General features: G+C 35.3%; 1 protein-coding gene across 5 annotated transcripts in view; it reads left to right on the plus strand.

The window, feature by feature from the left end:
• LOC148950367 (peptidylprolyl isomerase domain and WD repeat-containing protein 1) overlaps positions 1-19,143 on the plus strand; it is an 81,383-nt gene that overhangs the window by 58,330 nt on the left and 3,910 nt on the right. For 4 of the 5 annotated variants that reach the window (XM_089092357.1, XM_089092356.1, XM_089092355.1 and 1 more), the window contains exons 10-13: positions 504-598; positions 5,351-5,542; positions 10,280-10,431; positions 16,828-17,112. In XM_089092357.1, coding sequence (XP_088948483.1) covers positions 504-598; positions 5,351-5,542; positions 10,280-10,431; positions 16,828-16,971 — 583 coding nt within the window. In that variant the 3' untranslated portion in view covers positions 16,972-17,112. Of the gene's footprint in view, positions 1-503; positions 599-5,350; positions 5,543-10,279; positions 10,432-16,827; positions 17,113-19,143 lie in introns of those variants that run through there. The other variant, XM_089092358.1, reaches the window with a different exon arrangement.

The following is a 19,143-nucleotide window of genomic DNA, read 5'->3' on the forward strand; positions in this document are numbered from 1 at the left end:
ACTGAGTGCCTTTTGATTTAGGGGTCGGTGCTTGTATCTGGGATCCAGGAGACAAACAAGAACAACTTCTCTGGTTGTACGTTCTTAAAATCACTACATTTCGAGCATTACTGTACCAGGTATGTATTAACAAGTATTTACAACAAATATACTTTGACTTCATTTGACTCACATCTGCGACTCTCTCCACCATGGTCAGACTTAGCTGGTGGCTCCGCCCAAAGGACTGGACAAGCAAAATATACCTGACGAAATCTAGCACTATCTTCTGGATAAGTTATGCATAAAAAAAAGAAATCGGTTGATATCCGATATTTCTTTTTTGATATCCGATAATAATACTGACCCCCGTATCGGCCCGATAATATCGGCCGGCCGATACATCATTCGGGCCCTTCACATAATATGATTCCTCTAAGGAACCCTGATAATTTATAACACTTGTTTTTGCCTCCTTTATTTTAGTTAGTATTATCCAAGTAATTCTCTTCATTCATTTGCAGAAGAGAGCCTATAGATGTGAAAGTTGGGGCTGAAAGAGATATTTTCAATGAAAAACCGACTAAAGAGGATATGGTTGCAGCAACTGACGCAATCGGTAAGTTTAGTTTTGGCAGATCGTGGTGTCATGACGTCTACAATTTTCATAATATTTCATTTCTTCATCATGTTAGTTCTATTAAGGGCTATTACCTTTGTTAACCTTTAAAACAGCCTCCCCCCTGTTTTAAACATTAGTTGGAAAAGTTTTCTAATATTAAACGGGGAATTACATCCCAGATGCTCTGGACTCTCTAGACCAGAAGTTTTCAATCAGGGTGCACGAACACCATGGGCCCCAATAAAGGAGTAACGGGGTGATCTTAGAAAGGATTTCAATAAGGTTAACCAATATAGTAATTATGAAAGTAATTAATCCGTTCAAACAATTTATAGCCTACTGTATAAGTGGTCCAAGATGATGTTATCCGACTCAAAGAAATCTAGATCCGGAAAAGGCTAGAGGACCCAATCTCTGGACTCTTATTTGAGAACGCCATTTTTTAAATGCCTATCAAAGACAACGAAAGCTTGAAAATTTATGTATCGACAGCCTACCTCGCTGAAATTAAGATTTTTCTTCCAAAAACTTATTCGAAGGCCTTGGCGTTTGATCCAAGCGAATTGAAGCAAACGTTAGCCAAAACGTAAACAGAGGATATGGATTAAAACAGTGTCAAATTTAACAAATTAAAGCTGTGCTTGATAACTTGACATAGAAGTAGGTGATTAGGATGCATCATAGTCAGTACAATAGTGTTTACTTAGTAAATAGAGGTACGCAAAAATGATTTAAACATTTTTCATAATGCAGCTGTAAATAAATCAAGTATTACGGACCGAAAAAAAAAACAACAGAAAAACATAACATTCTTCTAAAAGAAATGAAAAAAAAACCTTTCATGAGCTATTTTTTCTTCCAGTTTCAAGGTCGTAATTGTTTCGGAGAGTGGCCTATTCTTTCGGAAAGGGGCCTTTTGTCTATTCTTGTAAGAAAAAACGTCTACCCTCTCCCCCCTCTCCCCTGTGTGTAGCTATTTGTATTGGTTACTCGCTACTCGTCACGATGAAAACGTTAACAAGCATGTTATTCTCAAATTTCAATAGCAGAATACTCTAGGGTCTTGATTCCCAAGGTGGGGCACGCGCCTCACTGTTGGGGTACGGAATTTTTTGGTGGGTCATGGGCAAGACGTGCACCCATCGGCTGACTATACCAAAGATTGACTTTTTGGGCAGTTTCATATTCAGACATATTGCTTATTAGCAATAGAAATGTATGTTTTTCTATGAAAAATCTATGTTTCCCTACCCCTATCTCTTTTGGAGTGGTCTATAAAAACGTGCCATCAAAAGCATGCCCAGATACATGCTCAAAACATAATTTGAAATGGTGAACATTTCTATAATAGAGCAAGTGCATCGTTTAGAAAAGTATGTTCTGCCACAAAGCGGGAAAAACTTTTGAAATTTTTTATCAGGAAGTGCAATTTCCCTTTTATTTGCATCCCTTTCAAAACCTATTTTAGAGAAGACAGTGTTCAATGAAAGTATTATGTAGCAAAGAGTATAAGTTTAGTTGAAATTCAGAATCTGAGAAATTGCATTTTATTTTATTTGGTTAAGAATGAATTCGGTGGATGGCCTTGGTAAGAATGAATTCGGTGGATGGTGATTTCTGGTGTGAAGCGCCATTGAAATGTGTGAAACGAGCGCCACTGATATATATGGTTAGCTAAATCATTACTTACGCGTCCATAATGTGCCTGTATACATCACAACAACTTTTGCTACAGATGGTGCTCCTGTAATGATGGGAAAAAAGGCTGCTTAAAATTGACGAAAGACGAGAATCTAGAAATGATTCTAATGCACTATGTTATTCATAGAGAGAACTTAGTGGCCAAGCATATTAATCCTGTCCTTAATGAGATACTACATTCCGTTGTAAAATGTGTCAATTGTATCAAAGCTAATGCAAAATGTTAGCGTCTCTTCAGACAGTTTTATGAGAATGATAATGCAAGCTATGTGAGAATTTTACTTCACACTGAGGTAAGGTGCCTCTCAAAGGGGAATTGCTTAAGAAGACTCTTGGATCTGTGTTTTGTTCTTAGTGACCTTTGAGTGACAAGCCTGAAACGAAACACCTGAAAACCGTAGAAGTAAAGTATTTGTGAGTTATTTAACAGATATTTTAGAAAAATTAAATCTGTTGAATAAAAAAACGATCCATAATAAGTACAGCAGCATTAGTCATCTCACATTTTCTTAGCCAATAAAACTGGTAAAAAATGTTGTGTGAAATTTTTTTGACATACCTCAATAAATATAATGAAGCCAAATATCTTCATCTTTGCATCTGCAAGAGTTTTATTTAAGCCTTGAAGTTTTTTATTCAACAGATTTAATTTTTCAAAAATATCTGTTAAATAACTCACAAATACTTTACTTCTACGGTTTAAGCAATATGTCTGAATATGAAACTGCCCAAAAAGTCAGTCTTTGGTATAGTCAGCCGATGGGTGCACGTCTTGTCCATGACCCACTAAAAAATTCCGTGCCCCAACAGTGGGGCGTGTGCCCCACCTTGGGAATCACGACCCTAGAGTATTCTGCTATTGAAATTTGAGAATAACATGCTTGTTAACGTTTTCGTCGTGACGAGTAGCGAGTAACCAATACAAATAGCTACACACAGGGGAGAGGGGGGAGAGGGTAGACGTTTTTTCTTACAAGAATAGACAAAAGGCCCTTTCCGAAAGAATAGGCCCCTCTCCGAAACAATTACGACCTTGAAACTGGAAGAAAAAATAGCTCATGAAAGGTTTTTTTTTAATTTCTTTTAGAAGAATGTTATGTTTTTCTGTTGTATTTTTTTCGGTCCGTAATACTTGATTTATTTACAGCTGCATTATGAAAAATGTTTAAATCATTTTTGCGTACCTCTCTTTACTAAGTAAACATTATTGTACTGACTATGATGCATCCTAATCACCTACTTCTTAAAAAAAATGGATTGATGTGATTTATCGCCATAGTGCCAGGTGCACTCCACCGCCGCGTTGCTTATTCACAGGAAAGTGATTTTAAAACAACACTGGAATTCCGTGAACACTTAAAAACTGTCAAATTTCTCCCAAGAATGGAAGCTGAGAGTTTGGTTTCACCTCCCTCTTTCATTACTTTTGATTCATCAGTTGCTTCCTGTTCAGTGCTTCCACTATCCCCAAAATTTTGGGGATTTCTCCGAAAATCTTGTTAAAACGGAGAGGCTAAAACGCTTGGGCCTAGAGGTGTCAAAGCTTTAAATCCGGCCCTGCTATTGGATATGTCTGATATTTGGATACAGTACTAAGAAGAACTCTAGGAAATGCAAAATTTCCGTTAAAACTATATTCAAAATAAAAGGAGTGATGCATGGCTTTGTGATGAGACAGAAACTAATTACACACCAAGTCAGCAAGAAAATTGTTCTCCCGTCTTCATATTTAGCGGAATGCAGCATTGGTACTGTCAATGATATGTTACCGGGGAAAAGAAATCGACTTGATATCACGAAACGAGAAGAATAGAGACTTGAATAAATTGGAGCCTGATATAAAATCTGTGTCGCAGGCATGACGCATCGGGATCTCACTTTTAGACGAGCCCAATTTTTATTTTTCATTATTACTAGTTAAATATTGAAAAAGATCAATATATTTCAGAATAATCTTTCATTCAAATGGTTGCTATTTCTCCATTTCACTTCTCTATTATGCTTTGGGAAACTTAATTTATTTAGCCATTTTCCATTTTCCTGGATGATTTATTCTTTGGAAGTTGGTTAGATGCCAGGTTAATGGCCTTTTGAGCTTCCTTCAGGTGAACACACGTAAAATTGTTAATAAAAAAATTTAAATGTCCCCGGGGGGGGGGGGGGCATCAGGATTTTATAAATGTCTAGGCGGGGCATGGCCCAAAATTGGTTGGAAACCACTGCTCTAGAGCTATCATAGTTGGACTCTCAAAAGCTAAAGAAATTCATAAATCTTATAGGATGTTTTTGTGTTCCGCTATATATCCTTTTGCCTACTTGTTTCTTTATTCGTTCCTTTTTTTTCTCTTTAACCTTACTGTAGCGAACAGTCTATCTCGGTAAGTTGTTCAGTGGCTAGTTCAAATAGAATTCAAGTGGGAATAAAAATGGTGTTATACGAATTAGTCCTGTGGTGGTGTAGTGGGGTTTAACTCATCTTGATAATGCGGAACCTGGAGTTCGATTGAACTGTAACAACCCGCTGCACGGCCCGGTATTTGATTCCAATGATGAGATTATGTGAATACGTCTCCACAATAGTCCACACAACAACAAGCAGATGGTATTTTACGTCCTTTCGGAATTATTCATGTTTTAATAGCTTTAATGCAACGGCTGTTTCATGTTTTCCGTTTATCAATCATTTCGTTACCGTAAATGTAAACCACCCCTCGTAAAGTGTTGAGTATGTCCTGGTTGCCTCAGGAGACACAAATGGTCTAAGGTAAGGTTTTTTAAGAGAAACTGATTCAATGATAAACATATTTTTTATAAAAACAGACAAATATACCTCATCTAGTCCAAATGCATAGCAGGAACTAAAAAGGGGGGGGGGGGGTAAATATGTGCATTTTTTGTTATTTATTTTTTTTAATGTACTAGTGTCTTGCGAGTGGTCTTGCGTACTCCCTCCTAACATCAAGCTTCAACTGGCTGTTTTCCAGATTTTAATTTGTTTTAAGTTTTATGTTTTTTCTGTGAAACTATCTATAACGATTTGTCTTATAGGCATGGGACAAAGATTATATGAAACAGCGGTTCTTCACTCATCATTGGGTGATATAACTATTAAACTTTTTGGCAAAGAGTGTCCGAAAACAGTGGAGAATTTTTGTGTTCATTCAAAAAATGGGTACTACAATGGGCACATTTTTCATCGAGTCATCAAGCAGTTTATGATTCAAACTGGAGACCCCACAGGTATAGTTTTGGTTAACATATAAGATTAGCAACATCAAAGTTGTTTATTTTTCATAAAATTATTACCGAATACATGCAATGCTGCACTTCAGTATGCAGAAGCGGCCATTTTGATGTCGTTTTTTTTTATGTTGTTAAGAGGACTTTCCATCAGGCAAGGTATAATCTTTAGAAAATGTACCGTATAATCTTTTGAAAAATCATTCTTGGTTGAGAGTCATCCTTTTGCCAATTTGGATTTTATTTGGATCTTAAAGTTCATGGTACTATAATTATAATCTATACTATAACGTGCTTCTTTTTTCTTTCTGTTACTATGTAAATGAGTGGACCATTGGACTGAAACTTGGCAAAAGTAACCCTGGCTGGCAGGAGATCTGGAGGGGGTTATGAAGGGAAGGGGATTGTAATATGTCACGCTTCTTTTAATGTGATCATGTGTGTGACTTTATCTTGCAGGAGAAGGTGCTATGGGAAAGTGTTTTTTAGGGTTGGGGGTCAAGAAAGAGCCAATGTTTCCGTTTTCAACTATTTACATTATATGTGTTTTCTGCAAAATGTAAATGACGAGAATTTACATACTGCCCAGTCAAAGGCAGAAGCTTCGGCAAAAGCTTTGTCCTCTGCCTCTACCTTTGAAGAGAAGGAACTAATGTTCCAGTCTTTTCTGCGCGAAGCTAATATTATACAGCTTTTAAATATAACGGCGTACCGCAGAAAATTACAGCGTATAACCCCTTGTATAGAAACCAGACGTCATTTTCTAGACCACCAGGGTATTCTAAGTAAGAACTCGGCATTCTGAAGAAACAAACTATTGTAGCATCTTCTTATCAGACACAATACAAACATTCCAAAAGGGCAACACAGCTAGCAAATGGGACATAGCCAACAAATTACACAGCTTTGATGGCATATTTCTTTTATTTTGACTTTCACAAGGAACTAGCTTACAATATGTCTTACGAAGCTTTGAACTTTGGTGGTTTCTCCCAGAAATAATCTTGAATCACTGGTCGTAGATATTCGAAAGGAAGTTCTAAGTTCTTATATGTTTATTGTCATGAGGGATTCTCCATTGTCCATCAATGAATGGACGGGACGCGAGCTACTTTTCTTCTGACCCTTACAAATACTTCCACTCAATATTTACTGTCTGACCAGGTGGCATAAAATCTCTACAAAATCTCCTCACAGTCGAATAAAGATGATCAGCAGGATTTTCATTTTCGCCTTGCTCATGTAGGCTCTTTTTCTGGTGACGTGAGGTGGGGGTGTGGTCTTCAGGTATTTGTCGCTTTATCGCAAGGTCGTAGTCGAAATCTACGGCTCGTTTCCTGTGATAGCGTTGTGACAAAATTTGGATTGTCACGGGAACAGTTACGAAGTTTTTGATAAGTCACAAGACATAATTGTTTTATTCATGGGTTAATACCTTTGGCATCAATTCTGCATCCACTTTTCTCATTCCAAAGTTTTTAGTTACACCTTTGTGCCCAATAGTTTCAGGTTATAATCCGCATAGTTTCTGGTCATAATGTTCGTTTAATGTTCTAGTATAATCCGCAAAGCTACTCTGTGGTCAATTTCCAAAGGATTTTGCGCTTTTATTAAGTTTTTGTCACTTTCTTGCTATTGAAGGGCGTTCTAACTGTTGTCGTTTTCAATTTGCTCTCTTCCCTTTTGAAAAAATGCGTGCTGTTCGAAACGCCTGATCGACATATAGCTTTATTTCTATAAATAGTTAGGTCATGTCATGAGTCTCGCTTGCAGTTTTACCCAGTTTAATATACAGCCGCGTAGCACTGGTCTAACAAACGATTTACTGTGGAGTTGACAAGGTACTTGGAAAAAGATTCCTTCTTAACTCAACTACACATCATACCATGAACACTTGGAGGCCACTTGTAACGGATGCGCTGGTAGCCAAGATCTCACAACACCCATCTAGAATAGTAACATCCCCAACCTTAACCACGGTCTTCTTCTAAATCAGTCCACTTCTTTCTGGACAAACCTTGGGTGTGCAGTTCATAAAAACCGAACCGTTATTATAACTTGTTTATACAGTAAAATTAACGGTTTATTATTATTGCGTTTGTTACACATATGAAGAATATCATATGAAGAATAACCTGGAGAAATCTGGAGGGAAAACACGGGAAGCGTCGGGTGATTTACCCCAACTACGCATTGCACTTCTGGTCGAAGGCAGAAAAATCAGGAGACCTGTGCTACCCAGACCGTTGATCAGCATGCGAAAAAGAAAGTGTGTTTAACTTGCTTGAAATCGATGGCCCTGGAGCCTGTTTCTGAGGTTGAGATAAGTATATTTGTCAATGAGTTCAAAGGTTCAGTGTCTTCTGGTCCTGATTGTATACCCACCAAGATAGTGTTCATTCTTACTTCAATTATCTCTCCCTTGACAACACTTTTAAGTGTATCCTTTCAGAGTAGTCTCTATTTAGTAAAGTTTTTGAAAAGGCTCTGTTTTTCCGTCTACTTTCCCTGTTAGAAGCAAAGGACTTTTGTCATGATTTTCTGTTTGGTTTCCGAGCAAAGCACTCAACTAAACCTGCTAATGTGCAACTCTTTAATTTTCTACATTCGGCTCTTGATTCAGGTCTGGTTTCTGCCGCTTTATTTTTGGTCGTATGAAAAACTTTTGATTCTTTGACCCTCCCCCCCCCACCCCACAAATTTTACTCTTTAAATTATCTGAGTACGGTACAAGAGGGAATGCTAGCGCTTGTTTTGATTCTTATTTGTATGAAAGAGTTATTTCTATGGATTCTCTTTATCGATCACTGTCCTAGGTTTAGTTTGGGGTTTTACAATCTTATTTTACGGCTATGGATCAAAAACAGACAGTTTGTTGTCGTCTATATCACACCGAATCTTTCAATGCACACAAATGTAGATGTCCATCAACTGGTGACGACATTCTAGTCGCCATCGCTAGCGACAGTACCCTTGGCACTGCTGTCAGAACGGAGCCTGAGATCTGTATTAAGTTTGGTGAATTGTTTGAGAGATTAATTCTAGTATTTGATGCTAATTGCCTTGCTCTTGTCGAACAATTTGAACTAGTGAATTTATCAGGCTTGCCCCCAATTTTTGAAATTCATCTTTCAAGGGGCCCTCTCAGTAGACCTAGTGATCGTTATTTTCGGTTCCTGGGTGTTTTCTTGATGATAATTTCTCCTTCAGGTATCATATTAGTCAAATTAAAAAGAAGATATCGAGCAATCTTGGAATTCTTAGAAAGCCCACACACATTTTTCCTGTGTCGATTCTAAAAATTTTATTTCATAGTTTAATTCAGCTTTACGTCACTTATTGCCCCACTATATGAATGTCAACATTTTCTTCCCTCCTGCTACCACTGCAGTGATAGCGACTATTTCACTTCGCTGAAAATCTTTACATTATAATTTACTTTCTATTAGAGTTTTAGTTTGGAAGCATTGGAAAAATAGTGTAAGGTAAATAGAGGAGGATTAAGGGGGTTATAATCTCCCTCCTATATTGCAAGATTTCTATTCTTTTAAAATTTTAATGTCACTCTTTAATTCCATTTAAAAAAAACACTCTTTTCAGCTTAATAAACGATTTAAGTAACAACTAGTACATATGCTTCATGTTTTCGTTGGAGATAAAATTATCCACGTCAAAATTCTCAAAAATAATGGTCACAACAAAACCTATTTTGGGCTTCAAGCAGTTCTTTTAGGGATGGAGCATGGACGAATGCATGACAGGTTAATTTCAGCGCTAACAAACCAACAGAGTTCCCTTTAGCTAGAGTTAGACAGACGTGGGATTGCGCAAATTTGATTTGCAAAGCTGAGTCAATTTGTATATTTGAGTTCTTTAGTCTTTCAGGGTTGTATATCTCCTTGGGTCCAACTGGGTTCATTGTGCGTTGTAAAAACTTTCTCCCTGGTAGCTATTTTTCACTATTTTATACATCCCACACTAGACCCGTATTTTTTTTTATTTTTTTTTTTTTGCTTCTTCCCTTTTCAGTGGGGAACCAAAGACTAGTTTGGCTCCCCTTACTTGCCTGCAAAATTCAGTCTCAAGAAATCGAGCTCTGACGATACTTCCATTAAATTCTTTAAGTCACTTCAGAAGGTTCTTATCATTAACTTGCATTGGTTGCCTTCACCAGATACCTTGTAAGCAGAAATATCCACCAGGAAGCTTCTTCAGCCTATCACTTGCAACGTAATGGAAGCTCTCAACAAAGTAGTCCCCAGAAAATCTACTTTAAACTCCTTTGAGAGGAGTCTTTGCGTGTGTTTTTTTTTTTTTTTTTTTTTTGGTAGGTAGCATATCAGCTTTCGCTGGTGCCACGAACCTTTCCATGAAAAAACTATCAATTGCATATCGAATGCTTCTTCTGGCAAAAAGCAAGGAAGAGTCCCAATTTTTCGAAATGTATATGTCTCACTGCTTAATATGAAACTTCTGAAAGAAAAAAAATAAAAATCGCAAAGTTTATCTAATCGTCTAAAAAGGAAATATGTGACCTGCTATAAAATCGTGTTTATTGCATTTTAGTATTTCTAATAACTTCGCCGAAATTTACCCTCACGAATTTCTTTGAAAAGGCAAACATTTGATAATTTTTTTTTTTTTTACAAATTTAGATATTAATGTTAATGGAGATCCAAGGATACTCTCTAGCTGAATTATAAGTGTTGACATTTTTAAGTTTTTATTTATTTTCAGGAACTGGTACCGGAGGTGAAAGTATATGGGGTGGTGAATTTGAAGATGAATTCCACCCTTCATTGCGACATGATCGCCCATACACAGTAAGCATGGCTAATGCAGGGCCCAATACCAATGGGTCTCAATTTTTTATAACCGTCATACCAACTGTGAGTATGAGTCTTAATAAGCCACAAACTTTTTTTTTTGTTGATTTAATTCTTAATCATTATAATAATTGTTTACAGCCATCTCCATTGTCTATTAAAGACTAATCGAGTAGTGAGTATCTAAGTTTAATTTATGGGACGACTAGGTAATTTGAAGAAAACACAGGTTTAAGAATTACACTGGTAACCACTACTTAGCCCAGAAAATTAAGTGAAGAAGAAATAGCTCAAGGCAAGACTTTGTGTGCCTTGTTTCGTGAAACAGTTTCTAAGGAGAAGGCTTATATTTACTTTTATATTCCTTTGTCTCTTAATTGATGATAGACCCGTTCTTGGTAGGATTTGTTTCAGTTTTGAAAACGAATAATTGAGCTAAGAAAATATTTCTTGCAAGAAAAAAAAAGAAAAAAACAAAGAATTTTGTTTAGTTAATATTATATATATATATATATATATATATATATATATATATATATATATATATATATATATATATATATATATATATATATATATATATATATATATATATATATATATCATATAGGCACAATGAATATTCGGACTGAGAGGGCTTATAAAAATAAATTTATGACCGGAAAAGTTTGTGTATCCTAGGCTTTGCGGTGCCATCTGTTATTCGACGACATCCCACTTGCCTTCGCCTTTCTAGATAAGTTTTAGCGGTATGAGTTAGTACACAATACAACAGACAAGACTTCTGAGTAGATGCAATAGATAAAAGATATAATGATATTTTAATTTCTTTTTTAAAACAATATTCACAAGTGATAGTCGGGGAGCTCAATTCTATGTAAAAAAAAAAAAAAAAAAAAAAAAAAGTTCAAAAATAAGTTTTTTTTGGTTAAAATTCACAAAGTATTCTGAAGACTAGAAATGTATTCGGGTACACAAATAAAACATAAGAAAAGTTTATAAGTTTCTGTAAGCTTAAATCACGGTATAAATGCCTCAAAGTCAGACAATTAAAGCGAAACCAATAATTTCTAGAAAAGGAGCTGATAAAATTGTTTTGTTTGTGCCTCCATGCTTTTGCTAATTTTTTTTTCAAACCTAGGATTTTTTATTTTTCGGGAAAAGGGATCCATTGGGGATTTTTAGGGTTAGGGAGTATTTATTGAGATTGGGGGATGAATTGAATTGCCACCAAAGCGAAGGTGCAAATCCTGTCTTGTGTTTTTTTTTTAATTTCTATTTCTGATTTTTAGATAAAGTTATGATGTCCCCTTATAATTATCAACGCTTTTTCTTTAACAAACCCTCAAGTGGTTTTTTGTTAATGAAAAATGTCAAACTAGGCAAGGTTACTTCACCTTGTCAAGGTTAAATTACAAATGAACGATCAAAAGTCGAGTAAAAGAGTTACGGAATTTTTATGCTTGAATAAATTTTGAAAGACTTAGTGAAGTTTTTTCTTGTTTTGCAATCTCGAAAAAGAGAGCCTCTCATTTTAGATCACTGGTAATTTTTTTTAATAAAAATTTAATTTATGTCTAGAAATATTACGTAGAGTAGTATTGGTAAACACTGGAATTGGGCTGTAAAGAAATTACTTTTAAAATGTTATGGTATTTTTGTCGGAATTTAATTGCGACAAAAACATGAGTTGACTCAAGATGCCAAGGAAAGGCTTGAGGAACATTACAAAAGTAAAGAAGAAACAAAGATCAAGCTTGATGCTGTCAGTGCCAATTTAGATCTCTCATTACTATGCCTAGATCTTAAAAACTTGTTTGCCTTACGGCTTAGAAATGTGTCTTGTTTCTTTTATAAAATCAAGATTAATTAATTCAATCTGAGTACAACACTGAAATTCAAAGGGAGAAGCGGAGGAATTATCAGAATGGTCTATTGCTTGGTCTGAGTTCGAAGCAGATTGTGCAATGAAATAGCTAGAGCTTTGGGTGCAAAGTTGTAAACAGTTCTAGACACCTACCCATATATCATCAAACTTCTCACTCGGTCGGATTTATGTGCAAGCCAAAACAGAAATTCCATATAAGCTTTGCTGAGCGAAATTATCTACACAAATACTCTAAACTTGAAAAATTAAAAATAAAACTTCTTGAGCCAGGGCACTTATCCATCCAGGAAGCAGATGCAGCGCATCTTGTCATTAAGAAAAGTTTCTTGAACCAAGAAATGCAATCTCCCCTTGATCATAATAGAAAATTACTCGAGGTTAGAAAATCCCAATATTGCATTGTTATAGTGACGACAAATTTGTCAGCTACACGTCAGCCGAAGTTCTGCAGAGCCTTCTGCCCGAAATTGAAATTGTTGAGGTTTGTTTGAGGACATTTCATGCGGACTTTTTCAATTATTTCTCCGAAGACGTCCATGGATGGACGATAACCATAGAAACCAGACTCAAAAGAAAGGCGGGCATAGCTTTAGCTGAGGTTCTGGAGAAACTTACGGTACCTAAAAAAGCACTGAAGTCCGTAGAAATAGTCCAGCATAAACTGAAAGATGTCAAATCACTACTTAAGTTTCTGCCAACTGAGTATCCTACTTACTTCAGTGGGGTGATATCAAGCTTCAAGCGAGAAGAAGAAGTTAACAAGAATTGAAAAGACTGTTAAAATTTCCTTCCCAAAGAAGATGCAGCAGACAGACTGAGAGTAGACCGTATAAGACTAACAGGGAACAAGGACTAGAAGAAATCGAAATTCCTGTTTTATTTTTCATTTGTATGTTCTGTTCTAAAGTTGTTATTTACAATATATGCAATATATGCGTCTTGAAAGAAGCGATGAAATTTATGAAAAAATTGTTTGTCTTATCTAGACTTGACTACCTGTTTTACACTTGAGACCCTTTTGAATTAAAAGATTAGGCCGAAAATGCCGTATCTGTATTTTACTCCTGGATTATGACCATCGTTTTTTGGAAACTCTTTTTTCAAGACTGGAATGACTATATTTTACGTACCTGTATTTTTCCTTTTTCTATGCTTGTGTATGTATGGAACATAGCTAAATATTGGTAATTGGAAGGCTCTGCAAAGACCAAGATATTTACTCGTCTCGAAATCATCTAGAGTATAGATTTGACAAAACCAATCTGACACTACAAGTGCTATGTCCTGAGGACAAACACTGCATATCGAATTTTATTTAATATGAATAACGTCATTGGCCTTATCGACATGTTAGAGCGGTCTTGTCGTATCTACACTCGAAATGTTTTTTTTTTTAAGAAAACGAGTTTAATCATTTTGGTTTTTGGTTTACCTTCCAAATATGCTGCTCAACAACGTTTTATGCTAAAAAAAGGAAAATATAGGTAGAAACATTCCATTCTTGAAAAGAGATCTTTCAAGAAGTTCTGGTTGTATTCCACGAGTGAAATGCAGATACGAAACTGGCACCCTAGCTTTTCGATTCGAAATAGTAGTTATGACAGAACGGGCTTTTTGACCCGTTCTGTCATAAAAGCTGTGCTAAATAATTTTTTGTTTGTTCGTGTGGCCACTCCTTTCAAGGTAAACTACTTAATGTGTGAAATGTTAACTTAAGAACAGAACATAAATAATGAAAGAAAAGTTAACCGATTTTTTTATTTTTCTCCCCCCCCCCCCCATAGTCTTTTAAAGTTTACTCTCTGGTTCTTAGTTGTATCTTCTTCTTTTTTCAGAGTAAGAAACTTCAGCAGACTCTCGATTTTTTTTTTTCATCTTTCAGTTTGTGTTGGACTATTTTCATGGACTTCAATCTCTTATTTGAACCTCAAAGAAGCCTCTTAAAGAGCTTCTCTTAAATTTCAAATGAAGACCTTTCTGCCTTTTTTAGTCTGCTTTTAAATGAATATCGTGTGTGCCTAGACGTTCTGTGTAAAAACTGTTTTGAATCAGACTCTGGTGGAATATTCCTGGTATAACTCCAGCTTAACTAATTTTGACTAAAGGACCTACATTGTTTGTGCTGCCTTGTAGTCAAAAGGTTATTGTCAGTTGTCTATGTGAGAGCGAAAAGATGGTGTCTTCTCACCTCGAGTGATTGTCTTGTAAGATCTAGGTGAGATGTTATCTTCTAGCTCTGGAAACTTTCTTCTGTGGCACTATGTCTCCCCTGTCTATAGATAATTCATGGATAGATAAGAACTCCGGTTCAGAAAAATTCATTCTCACTTTTTCAAGTATGGCGTATTGGCATTGGAAATCTTGCACAGTAAAACTGGCAATTAAATTTTTGTTTGGGCTTATGCACGTCTTAGATAAAGCAACAATTTTGAAGATGTTTGGGTTGGTATCGAGGACTTTTGACAGGATATTAAGGAGAGCACTAGCGGTTTCATTTGCGCCATGGCCTTCTGAGAGCTTCAGCCAAACGCAACAGTAAAATCCGTTGATAATTTTCTAGTTTTCCTCTAAACGTGAGTATTGCAATGCCTTAATCTTTCGGTTTATAGAAAAACTGTAATATTTCAACGAGGTAAGAGAAACACATTTTCAACCTGTAGTATATAACTCGGGGACATCTAAATTGACTCAGTCTTGTACTCGATCTTTGATTTTTGATTACTTTTCAAATTCTCTCTGGACTCTTCATTGGCTTCTTGAGTCAACTCTGTGTCATTTTTATTACGAGAAAGCCTATCTTGGCATTCATTCTACATGTCAGCCTTTTGAGCTTGACCGTTTAAGTTTTATTAGTAAGTGAGTATATTGCTGTATTTGAACTTAGAGATTAGCATTGTTCCATATTCTGTACACTTCCTTAGTACAACTCATGTATCTTTGCTTCACTCTTAAGTGGTTTGATAAATTTCTGTTTAGTTTTAGCCGTGCGGTAGTACGACTCAACTGAAGGAAACTATTCAGTGGGCTTTCTCACAACATCTGATTTTAGAGCTTCCCAGCTTTTCCTATTGCATGGTAACTATAGGAGCCTGACAGTTGGAAGCTCTATATGTGCTGTTTTTCATGCGACTCTTGAATCCGCCACTTTCAGAAATTTCACAAGCACAGACATGTACACTGTCAAAATAGATCATAGGGGTAGGTCTTTAAGTCCATGCCTTCTTCAAACCTCGTTTTTTCTAAAAAAAATTCCCTCCCAAAAATTCTTAGATTCCATTGAAGTGGCCTATTTTTAATATTTTTGGCTCTTCATCTTCTCAAAATAAATTCCTGTGTGTTTGTGCCCATTTTTGTTTTCATTTGTTTTTTCTCTGATTTCTTCTACTTCTTCACAAACATATTTAAAGCTTTGCAATTACGGCAAAAAGTCCATGGTAAAAGACTGCTAGATGTGACAAATAAGAATTTTTAAATAACTATGGAATCTTAATGGATACATGAAAAAAAGATCTCCAAAAATTACACCAGCCACCAGTAATAGCTCGGTCTTGGCCAGAAGTATTGATCATGACAAAACTACACGACGTTATAATTATTCTTGGAAAAAAAGAGGATGTAACTCCTAGACACACTTAGAACCCGTATCGTGCTACCCGTGAAATAAAGCTAGAATACTTCTGGAAATAAAGCACGCTAAAAAAAAAAAAAAAAAAGAAAAAGAACGAGGCTTCTTAGAAGTATTTGTTTTTTAACGTATCTTTTTATGCCCAGTTTTGTAAATAGTTTTATTCTATTCGTCCTTTACGAAAGCTCCTTTAGTATTATAATCGCAGTTAATTTCCTTTCGTCTCATGAAGCAAGCACTTTAAGATAAAACACCTTAGAGAAAAATCTCCTTTAGCTCATTTAACTTAAATTGTCAAATATTTCTTCTGAAATTTTTGGCGATAATTCTTTGTTTAAGTTTCTGGATGAGAATCCAGTACGTAACAGTCCGGGCAATGCATATGCTATAGTTCGAAGTCCTCAAGTTTTTTTTGTTTTTTTATCAGTTAACGTTCATATGTTTTAAAACATGTAACACATTTCAAGTTTTTACCTCAAAATTCTAAATGTTTACATAGTCGTTTCTTATCCTTTATGGTTCTCTTTTCCTTCATTTCCACATAAATTTGGTGGGTTCATCTTTTTGGGAATATTTCTAGTTTTTTCTGTTATTAGGCTTTTTTGTGTTTTTGTTGTTTTTTTGTATAATTTTTTTTCGTTTACCATATTCTGAGATTGTTACGTTGGAATCCTGGATAAATAGGCTTTGTTACGGTACTTCAAAAAGTTATAAGTGATTAATTCGAAACATATCACATTCTATAGCTCAAAGACGTCAAAACTGTCGGCCTTCCTTGTAAAAAAAAAGAAGTAGAATCATTAGAAAATTTGTTCGCTCATTCAGGCTATAATCTTACTCTTTTTTGTATAAATTTTGGTGAACAAGTTATTATTACTGTTATCTTATGATTACAATTCATTACAAAAGTGGCTTAAATTCACTAATGACGGTTTTTATTTTCCAGCCGTGGTTAGACAATAAACACACAGTTTTTGGAAGAGTTATCAAAGGAATGGAAGTAGTTCAAAACATATCACAGGTCAAAGTTCACCCTAAAACGGATAAGCCCTACGAGGATGTGAAAATTATTAGTGTCACAGTTCGATGAAAATGGTATGGCGTTCTTCCATAGACCATTTTTTATTATTGTCTCAATATGGTTTTCTTTCATAAGATTTGTATTTTTTGTAGCATAAACTGTTACGAATAATGAATAATATAAATTGCATCTTGGAAATCAAGGGAGAAGTGAGATCATTTCAACTCCTTTTACAGAATTAAAAAAAAAAAAATAATAAGTAAAATGTACTTATGTTACTTAGAAAACTAAGTCAGCAAATGTATTGTAATAGCCTACAGCGAAATAATTTTTCTATAACGTTACCATATTTTGTTGAAGATGTCTTATTCTTTTTTTCTTTTTTTACTCTACCTTACCAGAATGTTTTCAGCAGTCTTAAATTATCTGGCGCAGTATAAAATATGAAACATTGCCAAGAAAACATCCCGAAATAACTGAACAAATTGTACAAGTCTGAAAAGGGTAAATTTATCTTTTAATATGTCATTATACCTCTGGTTGTATACCTTTTACATTGTACTTATCTGAATGTACATTTGAAATGAGACCCTTGAGCTCCAATGCACTATATTCTATATTTTCACCGGATTTGCATTTTGCTTTCTCTTTTTTTTTTTTTAGCGTTTCCGGAGGTTCTCAGAGATACAGGAACCCGCCATTGGTTTTCAGTAATAGTTGTGAGTCTTTTGCGTTTCAGAATATTTTCATTCTCTTTTTGACGTGAGAAAAGAAAAAGTCATAAGAATTTTAGTATGGGCTGAGCGGTGACCATGGAAGCATGGTGACATCTTTATTTGTGGAATACTCCACTTCCAGCATTGATGTCTGGATCTTCATTAATATTGTCAAATTTTCTCTTACACTTCTATACTAACAATTTCCCAGGTGTTGCTATACACTTCCCTATGAGAGACAATAGAAACGTAAATCAACACGAGGAAGATTGCACTAAGCTACCAATCTGTCCCTGACTCCCGTGCCAACCTATGGTTTCTTTCAACCTTGAGGTAGCCTGACCTAAACCTCCTTGAAACTAAAAATAACACTCGAGTTAAATTTTATTCGACTAGAATTTGAATAATTCATAACATCTGACTAGAAGTGAAAAATCACGGGAAAGCAACAACACAAAGACTCCGATAATTCAGCATAGAGAAAGCAGTTTTTTAGTAGAGTTCACTTCTAAATGCTCGTAACATTAATTTAACATTTAAAATAATTAATTTAACATCAAAAATAATCAAACACTTATTTTACATATGGGTAAGGTATGTACAAATTTTCCTATATTCTTCATGTATTTCACCTTCTTTTAGGGTTGGGAACTGACGAATCCCCCCTTCTCACTAAATAATTTCCTGTATACATGTCAGATGGCAAAGAAGTGTAATGTAAGGGCTGAACAATGCTAGCACTTTCAGGCTAAAAATAGTAATCTTTTTTAATTTACAGGATTTTTTTTATACCCTCTTCGACCTAGGAAATATGAATAGTGTAAACTGAAATAGTAGTCTGAAAGTTCCACCCAGAAACACGGAATTTTTTGGTTATTAACCTTAAAAAATGGCTACTGAACAGGTTTAAAATCTTTCATATTCATCCAAAGTCCAGTGCATCGAAAAAAATTTTGAGGCATTTTTTCGTACAGATAATATTTTTTTGAAATTTTGTTCTGAACTCACTGGCCTTGAGTCTCACTTTCTTAGGGTTTGTTTTCTTCTTCGTATTTTATAAGATGGAAAATCCGAAACTGAACTCATGGCCTTTCAAATTCAGCTTTAGATCTTCCATTTACTATTTTCTGTGGACAATTTTATTTGGCTTTGTAGGCTAACACGTTCAATCCCATGAGAAATTTGAGGTTTGCCTTAATATTGAATGTTGTCAATTCGGACTGTTAATAATGCAAATGTGACTTACATGATTATAATCAGTAAACCCTTGGTGGTAAGATTTTTAAACAGAGCCTATTAAGAGTAAGATTTATCTAGTACCGAGATTGAAAATAGATCAAACCTCAGTCTTAGCTCCAACTAGCTCTAGAATTTGGTTAAATCTTTGCTGTGAATGGACCAAACAGCTCGGCGTCAGCTAAATCTTATTTTGAACAAAACAATATTTACCGTTTTACTCTTCATGCTCTATAAACTGCTATTCTAATTTGTTGAAATAGATTTTTCAAGTCTAGATTTTGTAATT

This window comes from Artemia sp. Qi Xiang Cuo, chromosome 7 (genome assembly GCF_049724085.1).
Source record: "Artemia sp. Qi Xiang Cuo chromosome 7, ASM4972408v1, whole genome shotgun sequence".
Lineage (NCBI taxonomy): Eukaryota > Metazoa > Arthropoda > Branchiopoda > Anostraca > Artemiidae > Artemia > Artemia sp. Qi Xiang Cuo.